The sequence below is a fragment of the Neopsephotus bourkii genome, unplaced genomic scaffold (assembly GCF_033783945.1).
Source record: "Neopsephotus bourkii isolate Nb327-2 ecotype Australia unplaced genomic scaffold, CSIRO-AGI_Nbou_v1 NB_780, whole genome shotgun sequence".
Classification (NCBI taxonomy): Eukaryota; Metazoa; Chordata; class Aves; order Psittaciformes; family Psittacidae; genus Neopsephotus; species Neopsephotus bourkii.
Window position 1 is genome coordinate 2757010 of NW_026901276.1, and position 27805 is coordinate 2784814.

At 38.8% G+C, this 27805-nt stretch overlaps 1 protein-coding gene across 7 annotated transcripts; it reads left to right on the forward strand.

Annotated features, from left to right (window-relative positions):
* Positions 1 to 944: 944 nt before the first annotated feature.
* Positions 945 to 26492, forward strand: KLHL15 (kelch like family member 15). 7 transcript variants are annotated; one of them, XM_061355149.1, is made up of 5 exons: positions 945 to 1134; positions 7006 to 7151; positions 10572 to 10655; positions 11036 to 11747; positions 19685 to 26492. In XM_061355149.1, exons 4-5 carry the CDS (start codon positions 11043 to 11045, stop codon positions 20792 to 20794), a joined length of 1815 nt encoding a protein of 604 aa, XP_061211133.1. In that variant the 5' UTR covers positions 945 to 1134; positions 7006 to 7151; positions 10572 to 10655; positions 11036 to 11042; the 3' UTR covers positions 20795 to 26492. The 7 variants fall into 7 exon arrangements, with proteins under 7 accessions (XP_061211133.1, XP_061211129.1, XP_061211134.1 ...); XM_061355148.1 differs by lacking the exon at positions 945 to 1134 and adding an exon at positions 2825 to 3146; XM_061355150.1 differs by lacking the exon at positions 10572 to 10655 and having other exon boundaries at positions 1038 to 1134.
* Positions 26493 to 27805: the final 1313 nt, after the last annotated feature.

The following is a 27805-nucleotide window of genomic DNA, read 5'->3' on the forward strand; positions in this document are numbered from 1 at the left end:
TCACATTTGCAGCAGCCTTCAGAAAGGATTTAATACTTGCCAAGAACCCTGTCAGGAATCTGAAAAAAAGAAACAAAAAAAAAAAAGTACACAAACTGTTGCTTCTATTTTAACAATGAGATGATACATTTTGCATGTTCTGGGGTGGTGTCATTACCTTATTTCACTGTATTTGGAAATACTTGTAACACGAAGAAAACCTAGAAAAATCTATAAAGACTGCAAATGTTTATTTCATAGAATCATACAATGGTTTGGGTTGGAAGGGACCTTAAAAGATCACCTAGTTCCAAACCCCCTGCCATGGGCAGGGACACCTTCCCCTAGACAGGTTGCTCAAAGCCGTGTCCAGCCTGGCCTTGAACACTGCTTTATTGGGCAGCCTGTTCCAGTGTCTCACAACTCTCACAGTAAATTGTTCCCTAATATGTAATCTAAATCTACCCTTTTTCAGTTTAAAGCCATCCCCTCTTGTCCTATCCTTACACGCCCTTGTCAAAAGCCCCTTTCCAGATTTCTTATAGGCGCCCTTTAGATACTGGAAGCTGCTGTAAGATCTCCCCAGAGCCTTCTCTTTTCCAGGCCAAACAACCCCAACTACAGTACGAAAAACATTTCCAGGAGTTATCAAGTATATTTCGTGTATATATATAAAAAAAAGAGATTAAAATTACTCAAATGGCAAATAGTCTATTAATGTAACTGAAAACCTTGCATCAGGATTTTTTTCCTTACAATAGTCTCAATTAAGCCAGTGGGAGCTACTTAGTACAATTTCCTAAATCTGAGGGGTCAGCCCAAATCTCTAGGTAAATTAATATTAATTTGGTTGTTGTTGAGGTACCACATTTAACAGTCTCATATTTTTGTTTAGGAGACTATAACTGAAGCATTATTAACATTTTGATTTTTCGGTAGAGGCAAATTTTCCAATGTGAAGGAGAGGAGGGTGGCAGTGTTTTGTGTTTTAAAATGTTAAGAATAAGGATGTCAAAGCTGTTGTTTTGGGTTTTTTTTTTGGTTTTGTTTTTTGCTAGGTTTGAGCTCCTTTTCTGTGGAAGTGTGTAGGAGAGACCTGAATATCATCTTGAGGCACAGCTTGCCACGAACTGCAAACAGCAAAATGACAGTCAGGTAAAACCAACATGGTCCTGCTTAGCTTTTCTCATCCTCTCTGACCTAGGAAGGTCAAAAGTCTGAAGAGGGCAAGAGAATGCACAGAGGTTTGGTTGTATAATTCTGTGTATGAGAAACTTGCTTTTTACTCCCTTTTTTTTTTTTTTTTTCTGAAGCATGAGATGTGAGCGGGTATATGCTTGGTGTGGCGGAAGACATACCGTATGAATAAGGGAGAGAATGTCTTTCCTTTGAGGGTTAGGCAACAGGAACGGTAGCTGTCTGACACAATCTGTACTCAAAGGTCGGTTGTTTTACCGTAAGTGCACGAGTAACAGGAAGATGGGGAAAACTTACTGAGTAAGCGGATGAGATGGAGTAGCATCAAGTGTGCTGAGCAGAGAGTGATAAGGCCGCCGTGATGAAGGAGTGAATGAGAGCAAGTTGATTGTAGTCTAGAGTAAGTAGGCGGTGAGGGAGCGGTAGGAGGGCAGTTGAGGAGAGTGGGAATAGCAGTGGGAAGTCTTTTTGTGAAGCAGTGCGTGGGATTGCTGGTTCTTTGTGTGGAACTGGAGGGTGGGAAGGACAGTCAGCTTGGGGGGGGGGCAGCTATAGAGGAGGCATGCTCTTGTTTTACAAACCGAGAATGGGGTGGGGGTGGCAATGAGAGACTGAAAATAGGCAGTGAAGGAGATGGGAACAGCAATAAACAGGGAGGAGATGGCAGCCTGTGGTCTGCTATTTAAAGCAGTGAGTGACATAGGAGGTGACAGGGAGGTACGTAGTAAGGTAGCAAACGCTGTCGGGGTGACAGTAGCAAACCGAAGGTCTGTGTAATTTAGTTTACCTCAATAAAGTTGGAATTTACAAAGGCAAGATAAAGCAAGGAGGTGATGTTTGTGCCAAGACAAAGCCCTGTTCACCCCAGGCTGGGCTGCAGTTTCCATGCATGCGCAACCTGCATGCAGTTTGTTGCTCAAGGGCAGCTACGCAGAGCGCCCGTGGTGGCTGGCGGCCCTGGCCCCTTGGGCTCACCCAGGGTGACCTGGTTCCCACACCGGCTGGCAGGGCTGCCGGCCTGGGGCCAGAAGGGAGTCAGGATCGGCTGGCAGCACCTGCGGCTGACCCGGCGTCAGGGCAGGCACGCAGCAACCTGCTCGCAGGGGTGGCTGTTTAGCGGGGTGGGTTGCAACTCTACAGGCGAGCGGGGCTTCTGCCCTGGAAAACTGAGTCCTGTGGAAAGGGGCCGTAGTTTGTGGCGGGAACCGGCCTAAGGGCCGAGGGGTGGAAGAAAACCACACATTCTCGAGACACCAAAAGCGGACGGCCGCGGCTGAGCGTCCTTGTGAGCCACATGCAGACGATCCTTGCTGGTGCCGCTTGGCCAGGCCCCCGTCAAGGGACTTCTCCCCGCGGGGCGTGCCCGCTATCCCGGCGGCGACTGGGCCGGCCCGGCGACCGGCTGACTCTTCATGGGGCAGGGAGGTGCAGGTGGGACAGGTCACGCCGCGGGGCGGGGACCGGCCGCTAGGCCGGGCCGGGCCGCCTGAGGCGGGAGCGCGGCGGCGGCGCTTTGCCGCTGCGGGCGCGCACCCTTCTCCTCCGCCCGGGCCCGCAGGTGGCGGCGGAAGTGACGGCCGGCGAGGGGTGCCTCTCGCGGGGGAAGATGGCGGCTGCAGCCGTGCTAAGCAGCGCAGAAGGTAAACAAGTGTGAGCCGCGGGGGACGGGCGGGAGCTGCGCGGACCCCGGGGGCGAGGCCAGGCAGGAGCGACGGTGCCCCGGGCGGCGCAGCGGGGGGCGGTTCCCCACCTCCCCCTGAGCGTGGACCGTAGGGAGGAGGGAGCCCAGGATCCCCCCTTCCTCCGCCTCCTCCGCCTCCTCCTGGCTTTGCCTCAGCCATTGCCCCTCTCTTCAGTCCCCCGGCGCCTCCCTCCGCCGCTGCCGCCCCCGGCTTTATGTTACACAGAGGTACCCCTCTCCGCCGGTACAGCGGGAGGAGCTGCGTCTTCAGTGCCGCCGCTGCCGAGAGGTAGGTGAAGCCGCCACCGAGGTCCTCTGGGCCCTCCCGCCACTGCGTGCCCGACTGGGGGCGGCCCAGGCCCCTTCCTGGTCTTCGGGGACCTTCCTGCCAGGGCTGAGCCGGCCGCGGAGGGTGGAGGTGGTGGGCCGGGTGCCCGCGGGCGCCGGGAGTGGCGGAGGGAGGCAGGGTGTAGCGGGACGGCGGGCACTGCGGGGCTGCGCTGAGCGGTGCCGGACGGGCGGGCGCAGTGAAAGCGTTGAGCGCCCGCGGGGCGGCCGTGCCCCGAGCCGGGCGCCTCGGGCTCTTTGCCCTCGGTCTCTGACTCAGAGCCCGCCTGCCCACTTCGTTGAGTAACTCGGCCTCCGAGCTTTCGCTCACAGCAGAGTGGTGCAAAACGTGTCAAACCGATAAGCTGAAGTAGGTCATCTGAGTTCGTTCCCCGAAAATGGCTATTTCGCGATCAGTAGCATTGGAAGAGAAAAAAGTATCTCTGAGCTGAACGAGTAGATTGCTGCCCAGGAATTGGTACTGAAGCTTTGGCTTATTTGGGAAATACTTAAATGTTGCTTACAAATATCAAGTTCTTGGGGGGGTGGGGTGGTGTGCTATTCGGTTGTTTTTTCCCCTCTCCTTTAGAATAATAGGGGAACCGTAAAACTGTTACTGGATAAAAGGGCAGAACTACTGAAGTCTGGCTTCCTGTTAACTTCTTTGTTGTGTATACCCGTCCCTAGGATAATAACCCAGCTCTTTTCACCACCATTGCCCCAGTTCACACTCATATTCCCTCAGCATACCACCACACGCCAACAGCCTTTCTGCTATTTTCCAACACCTAACTAAGGAGTTTAATTTCTGACACATGTCCTATAAACTTTCCCACAGTCACTCATCTCTTTTCAGTTCTCTTAATTATACCCTATGGCTGGTTTGAATCTACATGTGTGTTGATTTGCCTTTCAGCAAGCAAAGTAGAACAGATAACTGTTGAGCTCACATTGGAGACACTATCTAGCTGCCAATTTGTGGGAAACCTGTAGAAATTTAGTAAGTTTGAGATTTCTTTCTTTCTGATAAATGAGATTGACATTTGGCAATGAGGTCAAAAGCTTTATGTCCTGAACAAAAGGCACAAGCTCACTAATTTCATTTTTGCAGAAGATGCTAAAAGTATTAAGTTAGCAGCAAATGCACAGATAATAACAGACAACTGTAAGGGGTAGTTCAATTAATTTAGATTAAAGTTATTTTTGCTAATATAGTTTAAATATTACTTTTATCTTGTTACCTTTTTATTATGCTAAAAATTTATGTGATGAGAGTCCAAAACTATAGGATTTTATTTTTACTACTTGCTACTTTTCTGTATAAAATACACCATGATTTTCTTGACAAGATTCTTCATATTGAGAATATCACTCTTTATTAATATTTTTTCTTACATTTGGAAAAATTTATTATAGAAACCACAAATATATATAAAAGGAATGTTGATACTCAGAGCAGGCCTGTCCACTTCAAGAGCAGTGGCAAACGTAGTTTTCAATGCTAATATTTAACTCTGAGGTATTAGTGATAAAAGTTTTTCTAGTTAAAGACAATATTCTTTCTTACGGATATATTAAAAATATTTTATCCTGGGCACCTGTTCTGCTATCAGTAACTGTAATTGGAAGAGCATTGAGCATGTTTTCGTGTTCCGGAGCATGTTTTTCTGTACAGGTATAGTGATGGAATGAGCTTTTAGCCAAATGGTTTAAACTGTTTTAATGTCTCTGAAGTGTAGTTATCTGCATAATGGGCTGATCTGATGAGAAACCAATGTGTATCTCATTGATGAGACAGAAGCTGACTTTAAATTCAGTTAGGTGAAGTTAAACTAGCTAAGTAACTACATTGGATGCATATGTCTGGCAGTCTTAAAATGCTTGTCAAGCATCTACTTTCATCAGAATGATAGTCATCAAAAGCTTGATTTAAGCTGGGAAGCATATTTTGTTCTCTGGAGGCTCATGTTATAAAATGGAGAGTTCTAACTTGTAGTCAGTATTTGTCTAAATTGAACATATGTGAAAACTATATTTTTAACAGTATTTTGAAACAAAATTGTTCTGATATTTTGTGTGTGATTGTAACATTTGGATCCTTCTGTGCAGAAAGGCTGAATTGGGTTATAGATTAAATTTTTAGGAACAGAGTGTAATGTGACCTGAGAAACCTGACCATTATGAATACCTGCTTATGCAAACAACACCACATCTGCTTGAGTTAGGCATTTCTCAAAAAGAAAAGAGAACAAAACACTCTTCTAATACTCTTCTTTGTGGAGAAGAGCTAAGGATTGCTCATCAGGGTTCTAGCATACTTAGAATGACGTGTACAGAACTGAGGGACAATCCATACCGAGTTTTAGTATGTTTGGTTATAACTAGTTCTGGTAATGCTTCTAGTCTAACCAAGATGACCTCAGAGATGGCTGGTGTATTACGAAGTGCTGCTGTTGTTACAAACTGATGCAGATTGCTCAGAGATGGCAACATGGGTAGGGGTAAGAGGAGCTCTCATGGTCAGATGCGTGCCCCTGCAAAGTTCTTTGCACAGTGTGGACAGTTTTCAGGACTGCCCAAGTTTTAATTTCGAGTTCTGGCAGTCTGGTTCCTCTGGAGCAATCAGTAAGCTCCTGACTACTTGCTTCCAAAGTAATCCAGTGTTTTTTGAATTCTCAGCACGGATTGGGTGAAGTCCTTAGGGTGAACCTACCATGTGTTTAAGATAAATTATTTCTTAAACATAGCATGTTCGTTCTGAAGGGTTTTGGATAAAGCACATATAAGCTTGATGTGTGTGTTTCCTACATTTGCAATTGTTTTAGCAATGGAAAGTTTTGATATCCACTGGTTGTTGATCTGTCTTACTTCTACATCATTCCTTCTGCTGTTAGTGGAGAATTATGATGAAAAGTGGTGGTTTGGGAAAAGTTGAATAGTTTTAGCCTCAAACTGTGTAAATAAAAGCTTAATTTGGAGGATAAATTACATGTACTGTGTAAATACTTATTTTTACACTCACTGTGTTCTCACTGCAGTGCACTACATTCAGAGGCCCAGGTTTTAGTGATGGATATGTGCAGTTGTGAATGTTTTCCTTGCATGTTCAAATGCCTGTGTGTGTTGTGTTTTCGTATGTCTGAAACATTGACTGTGGAGAAAAGTCCTGTTTGTGCAGGAAAATGTTTGTTTTAACAAATTAGGGTTGAAGAATTCTGCTCTCAGCAGTCTTTGCTATGCACCTCACTAAATAAAGCATATGTAATGGCTTTTAAATTGCATTTAAATGCATGTTTTTGATGGATGAAAGGCATGGGATAGATGGAACAGATTACTGGATTTTAAACTCTTATTTTATTACTTTGTGTAACCGGAGTATAGTTCTGTATATCTGGTGTAATATCCTTTCATGCAACTTGTAAATACAGTGTTTTATTATGTGAATTCACATAATAAATTGAGCTGTGTTCACATAAGTGCTTTTTCAGAATTTCTCTAACGAAGGTAGAATGAATAAGCACTTCATGATCTGTAAACAGGAACTTGCTAGGTCTGTCTCAGCATTTCAAATGAGCTATTAAGGAACAGCAGTAAAGAAAAACAGAAATCTGCCTTCCAGCTGGTGTGTTAGAGGTGGTAATGTCAATACTTTCTAGAACAAAACATTTCTATCCCTAGAAAGTGCATATAAGCTTACATATTACATAAACAGACTTATTTAAATAGTTCTTTTTCAGGCAGTACTGCATTTGGATAGATTTTTACATCTTTTCAGCATAAGCAAAAAGTGGGTATTCCATAACTTCCTTCTTTGCATTTAGACTCCATTTCTTCTGCTTGTGACTAGGAGCTTCAGACACCCTGAGGAAAGAAGGTTCTCCTTGTTTAGCAAGAAAAAGCAGTCTGGAACAGGGTTTTCAGACTTCTATTACAGCTGCAGAATAAAGATGAGAAATCAGTGTTCCAAGTAAGTGCTTTTACAGCACGGAGTAGAGTCTGTAATGCATTATATGCTAAAAGAGGAGAAAATGTCAGGAAAAGCCAGTAAGGTTAAGCATATTTCTTTTTTTGCTTTTCTGCAGAGAATCTTACTTCCTGTGCTGCATTATACTGATCAGCTCTAATATGTGCAGAACAATGCAGAATATCAACTTAGATCCCCCCTCCTTGTTGTTTGTACATTGGATTTTTTTGTTCCAATTGTCTTATAGACCACTGTAGGCTACGTGTCTTCCTGAGGATTAAGTGTGCTTTATGTGGTTTGCATGTGTGAAGAAAATCTAACTGAATTTTGCATTTTTATTGAAAATATGGAAAAAAATCATTATGTTGCTGTCCTCTGGGAAATAAGCTGCAGCGTTTGAATAGTGCATAGAATTACATCTAAGATTGCAAGTGTGTGTGTGGGAGGAATGGCACAGCTATGCTTTAGAAAATTGACTTCGTTTGAGAGTATTTTGTATTGCTTTTTTAATATTTGAACTACCACATTGCTGTTTGCTTTTGACTGAGGTTATTAGCTGTAGAAATTAAGATTTTTTACCAGTTCATCTTAATACGCATCTGACTACCTACTTTCCCGGTTTCTGTGTTATTTAACCCCCTTGTGTATTTGCACTGGCCAATGCATTTTTGTGTTTTAAAGAAAAATACATCTGCTGATACTGTATATGGCTTTATGCCAGAAAAAAAGAGTACTTACTCCTATCTAATGCAGGAAGACAAGTGGTCTTTAGCTTTTCACTCAGAATTTGTGTCTGGGTGATGTTATGAAGAAATCTTTCTGGTTTTGTCTCTACTTAAATAATCTATTAAATGCTGTCTGATGTTCGGGATGAAAAATATTTGGAGTTTGAAAACTATAGATTTTCTAAAAATAATACAAGCGAGGATATGAAAATAAGGATTAAGTGACTTAAACCTCCATGTTTTTGAAAACAGTCTGGAATAATAAATTCAGTGTTGACCACTTTGTCAACAGTAGTGTTTTGCAGCTGACTTCTGATTTTAATTATTTTTACAGATTAATGTATTTTGGTGATTGCTACCACTTTATTTTTTGACAATTTAAAATCTGAGGGGTGGTAGCTTCCATCCGATTTTTTTTTTTTTTGCCTGTATGTGTCTTATATCTATTTAATCAGAATTAAAAGGATGGATAGGCAAAAACATAACCAATCAATCAGTGCAGTTTCTATGTAAAAGCATCTTGATCACAGAATCACAGTGTAGCTGAGGTTGGAAGAGCCCTCTGGATGTCATCCGGTCCCCTCCCTCTGCTCAGCAGCACCACCTAAAGCCAGTTGCCCAGGACTCTCTGTCTGAGAGGTGATAGTTTCAGGGTGCTATACATTTTATGAAATGGGTGGCCCACTTAAAAGCAAGTGGCCATTAAGTCTCTTAAATAGGAAAGACTGAAATATGATCTCAGATCAGAGAACTGAGGTCAGGAGGGGAGGAGTTACAAAGAAAGAAAAAAGCTAGTGTTTACCTTTTCATTTGATACTGGAAATCAAATTAGAAAACAAACTCCCATAAAACCAGGCTTTATGCTTACTCTTCAGTTTGTTGCTTCTTTTTGAGGTGGTCAAAAATTAGTAAAGTAATTATTTCCTTGTCTGCTTTGGTGCAAGAATTGACAACAACTAAAAGGAATATTTGACGGGAACTTTTCTTTTTAGTAGGCCTGTACTGTGTTCAGGAATAAGAGACTCAAAATGTGAAGCTTCAGAACAGCTATCATTTTGTCTTCAGTGACATTGAGAGTAGTGTGCTATCATGGATACTGGTGAGAAAGTGATTGCATTGTCAGTTCTGTTCTTTTTCTGCTGCTTACTTACAGGAATTTAGAATTTTAACATAAGGCCTTAATTGTCATGAGCACTCCCAGCATTTACTCTATTGTGCACAGAACCGGTCAGCAGGTCCCACAGTATAGGAGTGGTGCTGATTCCATGAGGTGTGGCTGCAAACACCTACTTGCCATTTTAGTTTTACATGGACAAAACGTGTCTCCAGTTTTGTTTTCCAGGATGTGTGCTGATGAATTAAGGAGAGGAGATGATTATCCATTGATGGATTCAATAAATTACATTCCAGTTACAATGGCAGCAGTCAGGATGCAGTACTTGAGGAAGTGGGTGATAGCAACGCTCTGAAGTTGTAAAACCTGGGCCAACCTGGGTCCTAAGTCAGTTCTGGGTCCATATACTTATGTAAAGTTCTACAGCCTTGAAAATAATATTTTTTTTTAAATGTAGTGGTATTATTTAGTTTTTCATATAGGTTATCAGTACTAAGGCATTATTAACTTTGTTATAGGAAATTCAGGGTTAAATGCACAAATGAGTGAATGTTGTGCTGTAATTTAATGTTGTGCTGTAATTTAAGGTGAGATAAATTGAAATGGCTGAACCAGTTCCTAGTAGCTGGTTAATGCCAAAAAGGAAAGATGTTACTCTTTTTCCCTGTTGCTGCTCAAATGTGATATCCTGCCCCCCGCATCACGTTGGCTCTTATGCCACCCTCCCTGCAATGTCAAGTTAGAAGTCTGCTCACTAATAAGCAGAAAGCTCTCTGGTTTTGAGTTTTTGTGTGTGTTGGGGGTTGGTGGTTTGTGTACTGTGTCATCATTGTCATCTCCCTCTCCTCCCCGTCCCCTGCCCTTGGTTTAGTTTTCAGTCACGTTTATGGGTTGATTTGGCTTTCTAAGCAGTCAGGTAAACCACAGAAATATCTCAAAGTAGGCTGCAGGAGCTCAGGCCCCAGGATGAGGAGAGGGTGGGAGAATGGAGTGTATCTTTGCCCTCTGACTAGTGATAAATTGTTGGACTGGTTCAAGCTGCCTTGTGCAACTTCACTGTACCTAAACCCAAGGAAGTTGAGCAATATTATGAGAAATTTGTGGATTTGGAATAGTTTGTTTATAAGGATTTTTGTTGAATATTTGTCTTCCTTTAACAGGGTAGAATCTTGCTAGCCTTTTTGTGGGGGTTTTTTGTTGTTTTGTTTGTTTGTTTTATGGGTTTTTTTCTTTTTTACAGTTTGATTGTAGCTTGCACATAAGTAACACTGCATCTGCAAATGTTCAAGTGCTTTAGAAGCAATTAAGTTTCAATAAACCCAGTATACAGAATATTATTTATTGTGACCTAATCTTGTCAGTGCTTCCTGTTGCCATAGTATTTTGCTCTTTATAAATCTCATCCCTTAATTACTCCCTGTAGTAAGAAACAGGGGTGAGGGGGAGAACACGGTGACGATTATGTTGTTGCAGAAGTGAAACACACAAATAATATCTCTGAAAATGTTCAGTTTCCTAGAAATAACATTTGAGCAAATTGATAAACGTTTTTAAAGATACTAAATTTATTTATTTTTTTTTTAGGTTATACCTTGTACAGATCTACTGGAGCTTATTTCCAAATTTAAGGAAGTTTGGCTTCCTTTCTGAAACCTTTGATATTCAAGAGTAGGTGTTTTATTGCACTCCTGAGATAAATTCTTCAGAAAGATTGAGGGAGAGAGAAGGAAAAACCTATATGACAACCTTTTTAACATTGCGTCTTCCTTATCTGGCCACTGAGTAGCTTGGAGTGTAGAATAATTTTGTCAGGACCACATAGTTATTGTTTATTTCCCTTTCTTTAAAATGAAAGGGGGGGGGAATATTTAGCATTTATGTTTTGTTTCTTAAGTTGATTTTTTTCAGCTGAAGAGAAAACAAAAGGATGGTGAAGACTTTTAATATAAACAGTCTCAGGATTTGTCTGGTCAGGAAGGGCATGTGATATGTTACAAGAAATAACAATTTATTTTTATTTCTATTTATTTATTTTTTCTTCCCCTCAGGTGATTCATGGCAGGGGACGTGGAAGGGTTTAGCTCCTCCATCCATGACACCAGTGTCTCTGCTGGATTCAGAGCACTGTATGAGGAGGGATTGCTTCTTGATGTCACACTTGTCATTGAAGACCACCAATTTCAGGCCCATAAAGCACTGCTTGCCACCCAGAGTGATTACTTCAGGATTATGTTCACAGCTGATATGCGAGAACGAGATCAGGACAAAATCCATTTGAAAGGTCTGACAGCTACAGGCTTCAGTCATGTCCTCCAATTCATGTACTATGGAACTATTGAACTGAGTATGAACACTGTTCATGAAATCCTTCAGGCTGCCATGTATGTCCAGCTTATAGAGGTGGTAAAATTTTGCTGCTCTTTTCTCTTAGCTAAAATCTGCTTAGAAAACTGTGCAGAAATTATGAGACTTCTGGATGATTTTGGTGTAAACATCGAAGGAGTCAGGGAAAAATTGGATTCCTTCCTGCTAGAGAATTTCGTGCCACTCATGTCCAGACCTGACTTCCTTTCATATCTGAGCTTTGAGAAGCTCATGTCTTACTTGGATAATGACCATCTGAGCAGGTTTCCAGAGATAGAGCTGTATGAAGCTGTTCAGGCCTGGCTGCGCCATGATAGAAGACGTTGGAGGCATACGGACACCATCATTCAGAACATCAGGTTTTGTTTGATGACACCATCCAGTGTTTTTGAGAAGGTTGGTGCATTTGAAAAGCAATAGACAGGATTCATCATTTAGCTAGGGCAGCATGCCATTATATAGGTAAGATTCCCAAACCTATTAGGAGAAATAAAAAGATAGCATTTATTTTTCTAATAAAACAGTAGAAGACAAACATCTGGAAGTATTGTCATCTGATTATTAGACAATAATATGTACAGTGACTGGAGAACAGGTAGGTTTACAATACATGTTTTAAAGTGAACTCTTATGGAAAGGACATTTCAAAATAAGGTCACTTGTGTTAATAGAAGTTTTATTTCAGTCATTCTTACTGTTTTCCACAAGTTGCTTCTTGCTTTCCAAAGATTTTAGAGCTGCATAGAGTATGTAGGGCGAATGGCATAACTGTTATTAATAAAATCAAAATATAGCGACTGTAGATTTTATGTGTTTTAAGTACAGTTATTTATTTACAAGTGGAAACTGGAATCTGCTGTTAAGTCTGAAGGATGGTGTTAGTGTTGTATCTTCAGTGCTTTTACTGTTGTTACACAGCAGTTGGAAGTAAGCCCTGGTCACATACATTTGGCGCTACACAAGGCACATAATACAGTCCAAACTTATTGACAGTGTGAAGTGTAATGATTTATTTTAAATACCAGAAGAATTTTTGTAACAGGTGATCTGAAATTCAGTTGATCATTGTATGTAACAAGATGTTAAAAGAAAACTTTCTTTTTGTACTGTTCTGTTGAAGAATAGACACACACACACATACAGAGTTGTTTTCTGTTCTGAGACTGAGTATTTGTCAACAGTAGGGTATTACAAGACTTTGTAAGGAGCTCTCTTGCAGGCTAGTAACAGAAGGGTATTCAGGTCAAGAATTACTTAAACTGTGCTGTTTGTCTTAAAAAATGTTAATTTTGTGTGGCAAGATACAACTTTTAACTTGTGTTGTTTTAACCTTTCAGTGAATTAATGGGATTTAAGACTCTATGCTTTTGTTGGGTCTTACAAATAAATTTCCTATATATTTTTATTTTGTATCTAGTAAATATACAGATAATGTTATATTGTTCTTGGTGTTTTAAGGGCTACTGGATCTTTTTGGTAGTAAGGCTTATGCTTATTTGTATTTTAAATTGTAAAAGCAATTCATAAACAAGTGAGGTTTTGTATTTTGGGTTGGGTTTATTGTGTGTAAATTGAGTAGAGGAAATAATAATACATGAAATATATTTCTGATTCTATATTAGCCAATAGACAAATAATAGAATAAATACCTGTTTTAGAACAGTAATGTAATGTTTACATTGGATTAAGAGATTTCCAACTAGTAAGAGCTGAACTCTGCAAGATGCTGTGTAGTGTCTTGTTTTTAAAAATGCTTTTACCTTATTATTACAACATTTAAGCCCTTCAGTAAGAAAACTGATAGGATTCATAAAGTATCCTTAAGGTCAGTCTACCAGGGTAAGACTTGTATGAAAGAGTCTGCTTCAGCTCTTTGTGTTTTTGGGATCTAAGTTCAAGCATCAAGCTGTCTTCAGTTAAATTTCTGTAAGCACAAGTGAAAAGTACATGTTGGTCTTCAGCGTTATATTTAGGTGTAACTTCTGGAGTTGGTTTTGGTATCCGTGGTGTAAATCCTGCATAGAGTGCTTCTCATGTTTTATACTGACAGCTACCAAATGGCCAGATAGATACAACTTAAGGAGACAAGTAATTTTCAACATCCTAGTTTATATACCCACATGCAAAAGCTTTATCTGTGGATACCCTTCCCATTAATTTTATGTGGGAGCAGATAGAAGCCAGTGCAGATTCTGGAGTGGGACAACTCAGCAGAGGGAAGCACAGCTAAGTATGTATGTCATTTGTTGCTGTGGCTAGAAATGCATTTGTATTTTACCCTGGCTAGAGAGCATTGAGTAATCCAGCATGACAAGTGACAAAGGACAACTGCAGTTGGAGCCAACATCAAAATACAAACCATGCTTTTTCTTTTTTTTTTTTTTTTTAAGTGTTCTGGATGTTACCTAAGGAGAGCTCTTTCTTCAGTGTAGAAGGGGGAGAATATTGGTTTCATTTTTTTTCTCTTTGAGATCCACAAACATAATTTATACTTTTCCTGAAGCCAGCACATACTAAATGCCTGTGTGAATGTACCAAATACAATCTGAGATTGATTCTTAACAGTTCAGCAAACTCTGTAGTTGCTGTATACTGCCTGGCATGTCCTCTTACGTAATCTTTCTAATATGTACTCTGACGTAATCTTTCTAATATGCATTACTACCATGCCTGTCTGTAATGTATAAATAACTTACATGGAACTTTGCAAGACACAGTAAGGATGGTATCTTTTGGTCTCTTAAGTCACTCTTTCTTACATCGTTTTTCTGAAGAGATTTACAATCTGAGAGGGATGACTTGTCCTCTTAAAAATGAAATGAGTGCGTGACTCTAAATGTGATGTACATTTGGAGTGCACAAGTGAAGGTGCACCCTGTTTGCTTATTCTAAACTGTCCTTGAAAAACTGCTTCTGAAGTATGAGTAGATACTCCTTTTGTTCCTCAGCCCTTAAAATAGATGTAGATTTATGCAGGAAAATGTAAATATTGATGAAGTAAGAATATGGTGAATAGTTAGGAAGTAAAGTATATGGGGAGAAACACAGGTTCCACTATCCACTTTATTTGAAAAAGTAGTATTTTCCACTTTATATGAAGCATATCCATGGCTCTGTAAGTCTTGAGAAAGGCTGGTGATAGAAGGCATTTTTCCTAGATCATTTGAGTTCATCTCTCTTACACTGGAGGCAACCATGTAATGAAAAGACGTGTAGGTGTGGCACTTAGGGACATGGTTTAGTGGTGGACTTGGCAGTGTTGGATTAATGGTTAGACTCAATGATCTAATGTTTTGATCTAATGTTAATGTTTTGATAACATTTGTTGACAGGAATATAGTTGTACTTAGAATATGGTCAGAGATTAGTAGATGTAAAAACAATAAAGATCCTACTTAGTAGGATTGATGAATCTTTAATTTTGATTCAGCTTCATCTCTAGTAAAATACAGGGGTTTTTTCAAGGAAAAGTGTGCTCTCCAGAAGCCGGATACAGATGCCATCTTTATTCATTGAAAAGGTGTAGCATAGCTTCTATATTCTTAATAGTTGAGTTTGAGTTTCATCACTTGCACATTCAGAACTGGCAGTTGTAGAAAACTTAACTAAGCACAATTTTATAACCTTTGAAATAGTTCTTTGCTTATGTGGCTAGAAATGATAGAACCATGCTATGAGCCATCCATACTTTTGTGTGATGTTTTTTTTTACCAGTTCTATAGAAGGGACCAAACTAATATCTACCTCATGTAATAACATGTTAAGATTTAGTTATCAGGTGTACAAATACTAGATACTTAGTTTGGGTGTTTCAAAAGCAGCCTTCCATCACGGTTTTGAAAGCTTTCTCTGAAAGCCCAACTAACAAAAATGAATAGGGCAATAGCTGTATATAGTTGTATTGAAAAAAAAAAAGCTCCAAATACTGAAGTCAGATTTGTGTTACAGACCATTTGCCTTGCATTTCATTGTTCTTCCTGCAGCTTATTAATTTGCTTAATTTTCTGGGGGGGATGATGAACATAAGGGTTGTATCCACTCTTTTGTGGGGATTACTTTTCAAATTAGAAACTAATGGCGTACATTTTTTGTTTTACTGTTTCATAAAATATAGATGGAAAATTCTAAAAGTTGTATAGCTGCTCAGCTAGAAAAGTAGGCATTACAATACAGCAGAAAACTAGGTATTGATTAATAGCTGCATAAATTTGGAAAGCCAGCAGTTTTTACTGAGTATTTCACTGATTCAAAATGCAATCAAGCTCAAATTTACCATGGCTAGAGGGATGGTGGTGATTTTGGTGGTCTTTGATGATTTTGGTATTGACTGCCTACTGTGTGAGTAGAGACAGGGATGAGTAGTGGATGTTTTTAATTATTTTCTTTCTTTCAATGACACATTTGATTTTGTTTATGCTGTTCCCTGCCTGTGTAGCTAAAAGTCCAACTGTGAACCATTGTAACTGGTAGGTGATGCAAACAGGTAGATCTCATCAGAGTTCTTCTGGGAGCTTTTATATTACCACTACATCCCAGCAGAACCTCTGTAAGAAGGTTTTGTCCAGAAAATGAAGAGAAAGAATTGAAAGAATGTGAAAAAAACCACGCGAGCAAAGCTTTAGCATTTGGATTAAATTCCTTTTTACTGTAAGATTGGGGTTGGCAAGGAAATCCAATTTAAATGTGCTCTGAGACCCTTCAGCAAGGTAACAGAATAGGGTTTTTTTAGACTTTGAAAATGCATTTATATTTTTTTATCAATTCAGAGTTGACAATGTACTCTTAAGAATGCACATTCGTTTTACTTCAAGGCTCGTCACGGTTAGTGTACATTTCCATCTGTTTTGGATGCTTTGCAGAAACCTGTGAGCATTCTCTCTAATTGAGTATGTTGGTAATAAGGGCATTTTCCTTCTAGAGCTTCTCCATTTGAGCTTAACAGAAAAATAAGTCTGTTGGTAAGCACTCAGTTGTTGATCAACTGCTCCTTGCCACTTCTGGGTAATGGCAGAAGCCTGATTTTGAATGTTGGAAGAAATTCCTTCAGCCTATTTTGTATGTCAGACAGCAGTCCCCACAAAAGGCTTGCTAAAGGCCATGTTCTTTAACCTACCAAAACAAAATGTATGCACAATTCACAGTTGTGTTTTAATACCTAACCACCTAAATTTTAATGCTTCTCTTTTTTGATTGTACTCACAAGTAATTAAAAGCATTGTAAAATTATTCAGAAGTGTAGGTGGAGGGTGTTCCTTACGAAAGGCTGAATAGGAATTTAAAATAATTCTGGAAGATTTCACACAGACAGCGTGTGAATATGTAAGTGGGCAAACTGACCTACATTTCCTTTGTCTTCATTTGCATCAGGCAAGCCTGAGCAGTCTGTACTTTCATATAGACATTCTAACAGTCATAGACCATCATTTGAGCCTTCAGAGAGGTACTGCTCCTGTATGGCAAAGGTTGTGCTATGGAAAGCTGGAAGTTTAGAAACAGTGGTATTTTTCCTCAACAGTGAAATCAAGGAATCCTCGTACTACCTTTTCTCACCAGAATTTAGGTAGTATATCAGTCTATTTTGTGATTTGTTTGTTTGGGATTTTTTTTTTAATCTTTTTTTTCCCCTGAATATTGTAAGAATTTATAGTGCTTATATATTTATGTTCATCTCTTCAAGATTATTCTTGTAGATAGCTTCCCCAAGAGCATCAGTCTGAAAGAGTTGTTTATAACTGATAGTAATATTTGCTTCTTGATGTCTTTCTGGTTTAAGGTAAGAGATTGAGGCTTTGCTTTCATTTCAGTGCTTTGTCAAGAGAAGTAGTACTGATAGATTGATTCCCTGGTCTTGAGATTCTCTCTGGATTGAGAGATAGTCTTTGTTTGCTTTTGCATGCTCTCATGGGATGAGGCTTAGGCTATGGAAAGAAGTATAGTGGTGAGGCTATATAAGGGTTAATTCCAGTTTCTGGCTGGTATTTCAGTTTCTAGATCTAAAGACAATTGTAAATGTTGAGGGGGGAAGAGAATACATTTTCCATCTCTGCCAGGCCCTGCTGGCATGCTTCACATTGTTAGCATGTTGATCCTGTTGTCTTCAATAACCAGTCCAAGAAAATTTGAAATGCATATAGGTGGAACAAAAATTCTTTTATCTTTTTTCTTCAATTCCCAAAATGATAGCTTCCGTTTGGGAGTGTGTGAAATAGTTGTGCTGGTTTAGAATTTGAAAGTTAATTTTAAGGGTAAAGTAACCCACCCAAGAATCTGTTATTTTAATTTCCTGTGTAATTTTTTTACCCTTTAAAGCTTTCTGTATTTTACCATTTTTCTGTTCTATGGTTTTCCCTGCTACCTCTCCCCCAGTATATTTGCTGGAAGTTATCTTCTCAGTCAGGCTGTATGGTTTATTCAGATGCCGTATGAGCAAATTGCCTGTATTCTTACGATATATTCTTTATATAAAGTAAGAAAAAAGAAATTATTCCCCAAAAAAGTTGGCCTTACGGGTGGGTGTTTCATGAGCACTGTGCCTAAGTAAACCTTTTTGCTCCGTAATCACCCTCATAAATACAGTAGAAAGAAGTTGGATATTGCTCTGAGAATAATATTTGCAATCTGTATGTGCCCATTTTCTTTTTCCAAGATAAGTTGAGCTTGTCAAAATAAAAGTGTGGGGGGGAAGAAACAGCGTAAATAAAACTGTCAAATCGCTCTAACTCTTGAGCTACAAAGTACATCACAACAATAGGTTAGCATTCAGGAGTTTTGAAAATCAGGTAGATAAAACAATTTCAGTTTGCAGATCGTCCAGTAGTAACATTTCAAAAAGTTTAAAAAATGTTTATCTTAGAGCAGAATGTCTTCATTACTGTACAAGGAAGAGAAAGGATTAACACAAAGTTAACATTTTAGTAATATGTGTTTATGGAATAAGCCACTGCTTTATTCACAAGGTATAAAAACATATATCTCCAAATTGCTTTTCAGATACATGAAAACTTGTACCACCCCCCCCCTTAGGTAAGTGGTGGTACAGGCTTTTATTACTTGGGGCAGGGAATAGGAAGAGGTGGGGGAACAGATACTGAAAACTAGTAAATTCTGGTGTTACTGTGTGGTCACTTCGAGATTTCAGAGTGGCCTTACATTTTTTCTGAGCGTTGCTTCTCTTTCTGAAGCTAGTAGGTACTAAAGGCATTTGGGGTGTGTGAAAGCAATCTGGTGTCGTGAAAGAAATGGGGACTTAGGATCAAATCTGATAGAGGATTTGTGGATTTGGCCATATCTAGTGGGGTTTTATTTGTTCTAGATGTGTAATTCAGAGTGTTTTGTTAGACCAGACTGTAAAGGAAGAATGAAACCTCTTTGAAGAGAAGCACATCGTGGCCTGAGGGCTCTCTGGAGCTAGATTAGTTAAAGTGTTCAAGACAGGGATGCTTTTCGGAATTGTCTCAGAACTGGTCTTGGGAGCTTAAATTGACTTACATAATAGGAAGGGTCCTAGAAAGATGAATTACAGTCTTCCACTCACTGCCAACTCCAGTGAAGCTGTGCAGGGGTAGCTCTGTTTGGATTGGGATGGCACTTCACTACTGTGGTAATTCAAAGGTGGTAGCTCGTAACTGGGAAGAGGAAGTTCAAGCCTATGTCCACCAATTTACCAAATAAATGCACAACCAAACGGTTATAGGTTGAGATATTTTCCTCTTGTGTTAAAGGCATTTGTTAACATGGAGACTCGTAGAGGGGACCTATAAATGTAACCATCATGATGAGTGGTCAGTGCAGTCACATGTTCTGAAGGAGGGGTTTGATTGCCTTCCCTTCCCACCCCAGTTAAATAGGTGTGTGAGGAGAGCCTACCATTCAGGAATACCTCCTTGGGCTTCGTTGCAAGAATTCAGCAAAAGCTTAACAATGATAGGCCCTGGTAAACGCAGAATGGGTGCATAGAATGATTTTCAACACCAAAAGAATAGTTCATTCTTCATTTAGATGCTTCGTGGATTAAGCAGAAAATGAACAGGCTTCTTGGGAAAGAATGAATAATGATTTTTAGGCTTGGGGATTTCAGTTGTGCCTAATTCCAACTTAAATTCTGTGTGTGAGTATTCTGCTGAAAATGTTAGTCATTGCTGTTAATCACTAAATTGCCTTCTGGATTTTGAATAACAATACATTAGCTTAAGCCTTCATGCACAAATACAATTACTCTCAAGATTGCCTGAATGAAACTAAGTAAAATAATCTTATAATGACACACAGTCATTTAGGTTTTCTGGATTGTTTCTCTTGGTCAGAATTTTAATGTCTTTTAAATGTATTCATAGGTAAAAACATCAGAGTTTTATCGATACTCCCGGCAGCTGCGACATGAGGTTGACCAAGCCATGAATTACTTTCATAGCATTCACCAACAGCCTTTGATGGAAATGAAATCGAACAAAATACGTTCTGCCAAACCCCAGACTGCAGTATTTAGAGGAATGATAGGACACAGTATGGTAAACAGTAAAATTCTTCTCTTGCACAAACCAAGGGTCTGGTGGGAGCTAGAGGGTCCTCAAGTACCTTTACGACCAGACTGCCTTGCCATTGTGAATAACTTTGTGTTCCTGTTAGGTGGGGAAGAACTGGGGCCAGATGGTGAGTTTCATGCTTCGTCCAAAGTGTTTAGATATGACCCAAGACAGAACACTTGGTTACGAATGGCAGACATGTCCGTTCCACGTTCTGAGTTTGCTGTTGGAGTTATTGGGAGGTATGTTTATGCAGTGGCTGGGAGAACCAGGGATGAAACCTTTTACTCAACAGAACGCTATGATATTACTGAAGATAAATGGGAATTTGTGGATCCCTATCCAGTCAATAAATACGGACATGAAGGGACTGTTCTTGGTAACAAGTTGTATATCACTGGTGGAATTACATCATCTTCAACGTCTAAGCAAGTGTGTGTGTTTGATCCTAGTAAAGAAGGGACAGTAGAACAGCGAACAAGGAGGACTCAAGTGGTCACTAACTGTTGGGAGAACAAATGCAAAATGAATTATGCAAGATGCTTTCACAAAATGATTTCTTATAATGGTAAGCTTTATGTCTTTGGTGGTGTCTGTGTGATCCTGAGGGCCTCCTTTGAATCTCAAGGATGTCCTTCCACGGAGGTCTATGACCCAGATACTGATCAGTGGACTATACTGGCTTCTATGCCAATCGGTAGGAGTGGTCATGGTGTAGCTGTGCTGGACAAACAGATAATGGTTCTTGGAGGCCTTTGTTACAATGGTCATTACAGTGATTCAATTCTCACCTTTGATCCAGAGGAAAACAAATGGAAAGAAGATGAATATCCGAGGATGCCGTGCAAGCTGGATGGCTTACAAGTCTGCAGCCTGCACTTCCCTGAATATGTGTTGGAGCATGTTAGACGTTGCAGCTAAACCAGAAAGAACAACCCAGTGAAATACAAAAGGCTGTACCTAATTTGTCAAAAAATACAAACTAGTTGAATTCCGTCAGAGACATTACCTTGTGTGTAAGAACTGCTAAATGCTTAAGAGCATTTAGGAGGTACAGGGAGTTTACTTACCAAGTTTATTAGAACAGCTGATGGTTGGTCTGATGTTGTAAAAGCTTTGTTTTTTTAACAAACATAATTGTAAGGGGAAAGAAAAATATATTTTTGAGTGTGCTTTTTTTTTTTAATATGACCATAAGACTTTCTTCTTATTATTCTTTTTTTTAAATGTCCATTACACCATTGCGCTTCTGAAATCAGTTGAATTTAACAAAATATTTGTAGAAGAAAGAGGAGGAAGGCTTTATTTTAATTTTATTGAGCCTCAAAATAAAACTCATCTGTACTAGGGTACAACCAAGTATAAAATAGCAAAACTAAACAATTTCTCTATTTTTATGTTGTCTTCTGAATGCTTTTCCCATGAATTGCAAAGTATTCTCAAATCTGTAGGTGTTTCTGTTTTCCCTTATATATGTTGAAGAATGATCTCAAACTCTTTGCATGACCTTTTTCCTGGTTTTGTATAGAAGTACCAGTAAGTCTGCCAAAATTCAAATTACACATTTTCTACTAAATCGAAAACAAAGCATTTTTATATTCATACCACTGTTTCTATGCTGCCTTCTATTGTCTGCATTATGTTTGTTGGTGAGTAAAGAATATATACACACATGCATACACTGTAAAAACTATATATAAATACATCTTTTTATGTGCAGTTACAATATTATATTTTAACTAGTGCACAGATTCTGCCATATTGTTGTATTTAAGGTATAGTGCTATCCTTTAATGAGCTTAATAATTCAAATTTCTTAAGTAACCGGAAGCCTCATTTGGTTTCAAAGTATCTTGTCTTTAATATGTACTGATTGATTCAGTAACTACTCTTTATATCAATGCTCATAATGAACTGTCAGTAATTTGCTGTTTTATAAATTATTTTTTAAAAAGAAAACACATCTTACCTGATTTCTTTTATGTTTGAATGTGCTGCCCAGTTTTCTTTTTTTATGAAGATGGGAAATGTCAATAAGCAAATGCTCCGCACTGCTTTGACCCACAGTTGTTTTCAGAGCTGGATACACTACAGTTTATTCTCAGTACTTCACTTGTAGTCATACTTCGATAGGAATACTTTGTACTCATATTGAAGTGGTATAATTTAATTTTTTTAATAATATAGTTATTAATGGCTATGAACTACTGTGGTTTGAAAATGTGGAATTAGGTGGTTGGATCATTAGTATCATTTCTGTTTCTTTTACAAAAAACCTACACAGCTATAGCTACTGACCTCAGAGTGCCTGAATCAAGATGTGTGGTCCATCCAGGAGGGCTTTGAATAACTCCTTTATTTTTGTCAACTTGCAGATGTTACTGACTGTAGAATGGTAAGAACTATAAATACATTCTGTTTATTTTAAAGTGTGTGAAATCAGCCACTTCTAGACTCTAAAGGGAAGATTTGGAGAAGTTCAACTAACTTGGGCACTTAGTTCAGATGTGTAGGGACAAAATGATGCTGAAACATGCACCTGCGTATGTTGTAAAATCTTATACCACTGTGTTTCACGTGAAGCAGTAAGACTACTTTATATGCAGTGATGAAGACCACTTTACTCAGCATCTTCCAGTCAGAAATCACTGTAGAAAAGGAATGTACAGTACTCAGGGGGTTCAAAAGAATGCACTTACAAAGGGACCAAAATCACCCTGTATTTCTTATGTTAAATGCAACACCTACCTGCCTAAACTAAGTTTGAAATAGTCAATAGGTGTTAAAACAACATGTAAAATTCTTCATTCTTGTACTTTGATATTTTTGTAGTAATTATGTTCTGGGTTTAGATGTAAGGATTTGGAGCTATATGGCAAGTTGACATTTAGGTTTTTTTATTTATTTATTTTTTTAATTAGAAATGATTTATTGATACAGTATTTTCTTTCAGTATGTTTCAACAGCAAGAGAGATTGTATGCCATCATAGTTTCATCACTAGTGACTGGACCAAATACTGATATTCAGCCTTCTTATTCAGACTAGTTTGCAGTTTTCTCTTTTAATCAAATTTCAGTTTACTGAATTAGAAATCTATTTTACTTTCTTACTTTAATAGCTTAACTTAAAGCCAGTGAGGCTTACGCAAAAACCTCAGTTTCATTGTGAGACTTTGTGTGTTCATCAGCTGCATGGCTGCAGAGATGAACTGTCTCCAGTAGGTGCTGGCAGTGTGCAAGTGAAAATGCTCTGCTGTACATAGTTTATGGAATATTGGGGCACAAGGATAAAAACAAGCTTTTAAAATTGTTTTTATTCTCTTTGTCACCAGCTCATTCCTCAGTAAGTTTTATGAGGCAGCAAAAGCTAATCCTGCCTGTGTAGGCTTTCATGGACATGTTATGAATAGTACAGAGAACTTTTATCTAGGGCCAGTCTGGGGAGTGGACATGGTTCTGGATATTTGGTCTTCCATAATTCAGGTGTAGTAGAGAGACATGGCAAAGACTTCATTAAAAATAACGGTAAGGATGGGGGTGTATTAAGTTATCATTTTGAGTCTGCACTTAAGCACCTTCTGAAGTTCTATCTGCTAAGCAGCTGGCACTGAAGTCACTGGTGAGTACTGACGCTTGAAACATGAAGAACCAGGTCGTTTTGAGGTGCTCTGGTTTTAAGTTCATATTTATCTTCAGGTGCTCAGCTCTGAAAGATCTTGTTAAGAATTGTAATAGTAATTATTCTGTGACATTCTAACTTGAACTCTTGATTTCAGCTTCCCTGAAGTTGTGTCGCCATTGAGAAGCTGGCTGTAATCTTTCCAGCAATAGGAATGCTTGGAATTTTGTTAGGTTTAGAATTTGTGGAGGTATGAGAGAATTTTTTAATTTACATTTCTACCATGCTTTTATTGTTTCAAACATGAAACAGAAATTACCGTACGTTCTCTTTTCCATGGCAGTGGAGTTTTTGAGGCAGTTTTGTTACTTAATATTATCAGAAGGATTTTTATTTTTTTTAACATAAAATTCTGTTTTTGTTTGCTTTTAGTATTTAGCTCCAGATAATTCAGTGTTTAGATAAAAATAAAAGTAAGCTAGCTAATAAGATTGGCCTGTTACTATCAGATTTTGAGCATTATGATCAGATTACAGTGGATTTTTAAAACATTTAAATGCCTCTACTTTGTCAAGAAAAAGGTAAGCTACAATCCTTGATTATTACGTTGGGGACGGTTCTTCTATTCCTACCCCAGTCATAACGGTATACTGGCAAATCTGATCCCCTCATATTTAATATTTAACACATGACCTGTTTTGAAACACCAAATGTACTTGCATTTTCATAAAAAGGTGGACATAGTGAGTTACACTCTAAGTTTGGGGTGGGTTTCTTGTTTGTTTGTTTGTTTGTTTTTAATATTTACAGCAAAAATGTGTCAGCTTCCAATTTTAATTTAGTAATGAGCTCCAGGGGATATTTTGTTTTCAAATGAGCAAGAATGGATGAAGTGTGTAGTGCTCCTATAAAGGGGTTGGACGCTGCCAGTTCCTGTTCCACATGCTGCTCTATCTGCTCTTAGGGGCAGATAATTTTGTTCAGAATTCAAAAATAGCCCATTTTTCCTCACGAAGTGTTGGTACTAGTGGGAGGTACTAGGTGGCAAAAAAAACCCTTCTGATTTTTTTTTTTTCCCCCATTGATTCAGTTGGAGGAAGGCAGTGCTCAATTTTACAGACTGCTGTTTCAGAAAGCACTGCTAGCAAGGGGGGCGAGTGGTAGCATGTGATATGCTGCTTTAGTATGTTACTTGATTTTGAAAAGTGTGGATGCCCTACTTCCTGCACAGTCCTGTTACAACTAGCTCTGAGGGTTTGTGACTGTAATATTTCTCTGGTTTCTGAGATTTGCAGCCATTTTTTCTTGAGGACCTCCTGCCTTACAGACGCAAGTGATAGGATTTTTTGTGCTGATAATGTGGTAACTACTTCAGTCAGGAACGAAGCTTTGCTTGATGCTCAGGAAGCAAAGGATAAAATTCAGCAGGTACAAATTCAAATCAGTTAAAAAAGACAAATATTGTTTAACTCATTATGTCCATTCTTCTGCAAAACCATTATGGGGAGATGCTAACAGCTTTTTAAAACTGAACTTCAAGCTGTGTCAGCATTTATGTGGCAAAGTCTTTTTAGAAGTAGTCACATTTGTAGAGGTGTTTTGCGTTTTAAATCTATTTTTCCTTTTAAAAAATTAAATAGTGAATTGTACCCCTGATTCTTTTAACACTTTGGATGTGTACTTCACATAGGTGAACAGTCCAATACAAAGAGAGTAGAAAACTAAAAGATACTTATAAGAAAACTTAAAAGCGCAAATGTTACTAAACTTGTGCTTCAGTGTTATGGGGCTGGGGGCATCCAAGAAAACATCTGTCCTGCTCTTCTTCCATTAATAAATACATAACTGGTGAAGTTACTTGAGTAAGTATGGTCCTTCACATGTGGCAGGGCTTGCTGAAGGAGTGGGAAAGAATGTAACTGGAAAACGTGTGATCTATTTAAAACAAAGCTTACCAGTGTCCTGTAGCTAACTTTTTAAGATTTAACATTTGTAAACCAATATGAAGCTGCTTAAAATGAATACTAACGACTACTTTTGCATCTGTATTCTATTTTTGAAAGTTGGTGAGTAAAGTTCCAGTTTGTGTGGATAAACTTCATAAAACGTATGTAGCAGGTGGCAGAAAAACTGACCTATTTTGAGCACAGCTTTCCTGGATTTCCCTCTGCTATGGGTTTGGTTTGTTTTTTTGTTTTTCACTTCCCAAATTTCAAATAATGTTTATATCTTTTTAAAAGAACTTTCAAAGCTCAATTTCAAGTACCTTTGAAGTAATATTAAGTTGGTGGCTGAGGGAAAACCACTTCTATTTGCAGATGGTAGTTTTTATTTATGGCTCTGGTAGAAAACCTTACTGTAAGTCTAGAAAATAAAGTGTTACATAGGACTGTAAAGTCAGCTATTCTTAGGGGGCTTTTGTTACCTCAGTGGGACCCACCTAACTTTTATGTCAGTTCTGGGAACAGGTGAAGGGAAGAGTGAGCTATGTTTTTATTTTAAATATTTTTCCCTATATATTGTTATTTTTGTAGGTCTTTTTAAAATAAATTATTATATGCTGGAGATTGAAATTCCGCTATAGTATCCCACATGAGCCCAGTGTACAATATCAGATTGTTTGCATTGAAAAGAATGTATTTGATAAGTATTTGATAAGTTAATGGAAAAAGTTATTTTCAAACTGTACTGTGTTTGTGTTTAGCAATTGGAAATACTTTTCCTATAGAAAATTAAAAGTATATATATGACCTCATGTACATTTGGATTAACTGTCTAATGATTACCCCAGGGCTGCTATAAACTCCTCTGAATAATTTAAGAATTGCCTCTTTTTAACTGTTTTAATGCCTTTTTTCTTTTCTTGGCACAAAGTAATTTTCCCTAGCTGTGGAGACAGTATGCTCAGACTTGCATATACGCTCTGCTCGGGTTTCAGACTGAAAACTGTATAAAATGTGTATAAAAGAAAGTGTAAATAAAATATTTTTAATCTTTAATCACTCTTGTGTAAGCTTTTGTAATACTGAAAGTGTAGTAGGCCTGGATTACTTTCTGCAGGACTTCAGCTTCTACTCAGTTAAGCAACTCTTCAAAAATGTTGTGTCACTATAATTCATAGTGTTATGTTAAAGTTATCCCAACAAGAATAGTTGGATGTCCTTATATAGCATCAAGCCTATATCTTTGGCTGTATTTTTACAATCTTCCCAGTTTTAATTACTGTATTGCATTCATGTGTCTACTCTGTATTTCAAGCTTGAAATAATGTTTGGAGTTGGCTTCGTTGTTCCGTTTATATCTTGGTTTCAAGGCATAAGTTTAAACTGTAAGACTGAAAGCCAAATCCAGCCTTTGGTGTTAGCCAGCAGCCAGGAGAAGAGACTGTTCCCTGCTGTCAAGTGCATGGAATTGAAGGCTCTGAGGTGCCCTGTGTGGACCTCAGAGTGCCAGAAGTTCTGAATTGTACTGCCTAATGCTTCTGATAACAGGAAGGGGAAACTTCATTTCAGGATTCAAGTGTCAGGTTAGAACAACACTCAATATCAAGAAGTGGGTGGGCGAAGCAGATAAAATAGGAGTTTATGATCTCATTTTCTTAGCCTCATGGAAGCCACATGGATGCCACACTTTCCTCTGCCACTGTTTTTTTGGCCACTCTTGCTGTCAGAACAAAGTCCTGAGTTCTAAAATAGCATTTTAATTGTATTCTAATACTCTGAATGACTGAAGACTTTATTTGCATGAAGTAGGTTTTACCGCCTTCCTCTTCGGTAACTTGACCTCATCCTACAGTTGTACTGTTCAGTGGGTGAATGCTGCAAACGAGTTTGTGCTGGTCTCAGTGGGATGTGTCATGGGAGGAAGGTCCTCTTAACTGTGGTGTGTTGCCAGTTTTTGGTTCAAAAGGAAACAAAATGTATTAGAAGGATCCAGTGAAACAGACACAGTCTTTTCATGCTGTGAATGTTATTGACAATTATTTTTGTTTACCTTTTTAATTTCACTTCTCTGTGAGCTGGGTTGTATTTTTGGCAATACCATCCTTCCACAGTGTTACACTGGCCAACCTCTGTAGCTGATTAGGAATCTCCTGTAATAGTTCCATCATTTCACTAAGGAGAGCTTTCACATTATGGTTCATAGTTGCTCATACCAAGTTCACTTTTTTTTGAATATGTGGCCTTATTTTTTGGAAGTAGTTCAGTCATATGTTTTCACTTGTTTTGTGTTATGTGAAATTAATGTTAGTTTGACAAAGGACTTTTCTTTTTTTTTTTTTTTTCCAGTTAATTTTTTCCAGATTCTTTCC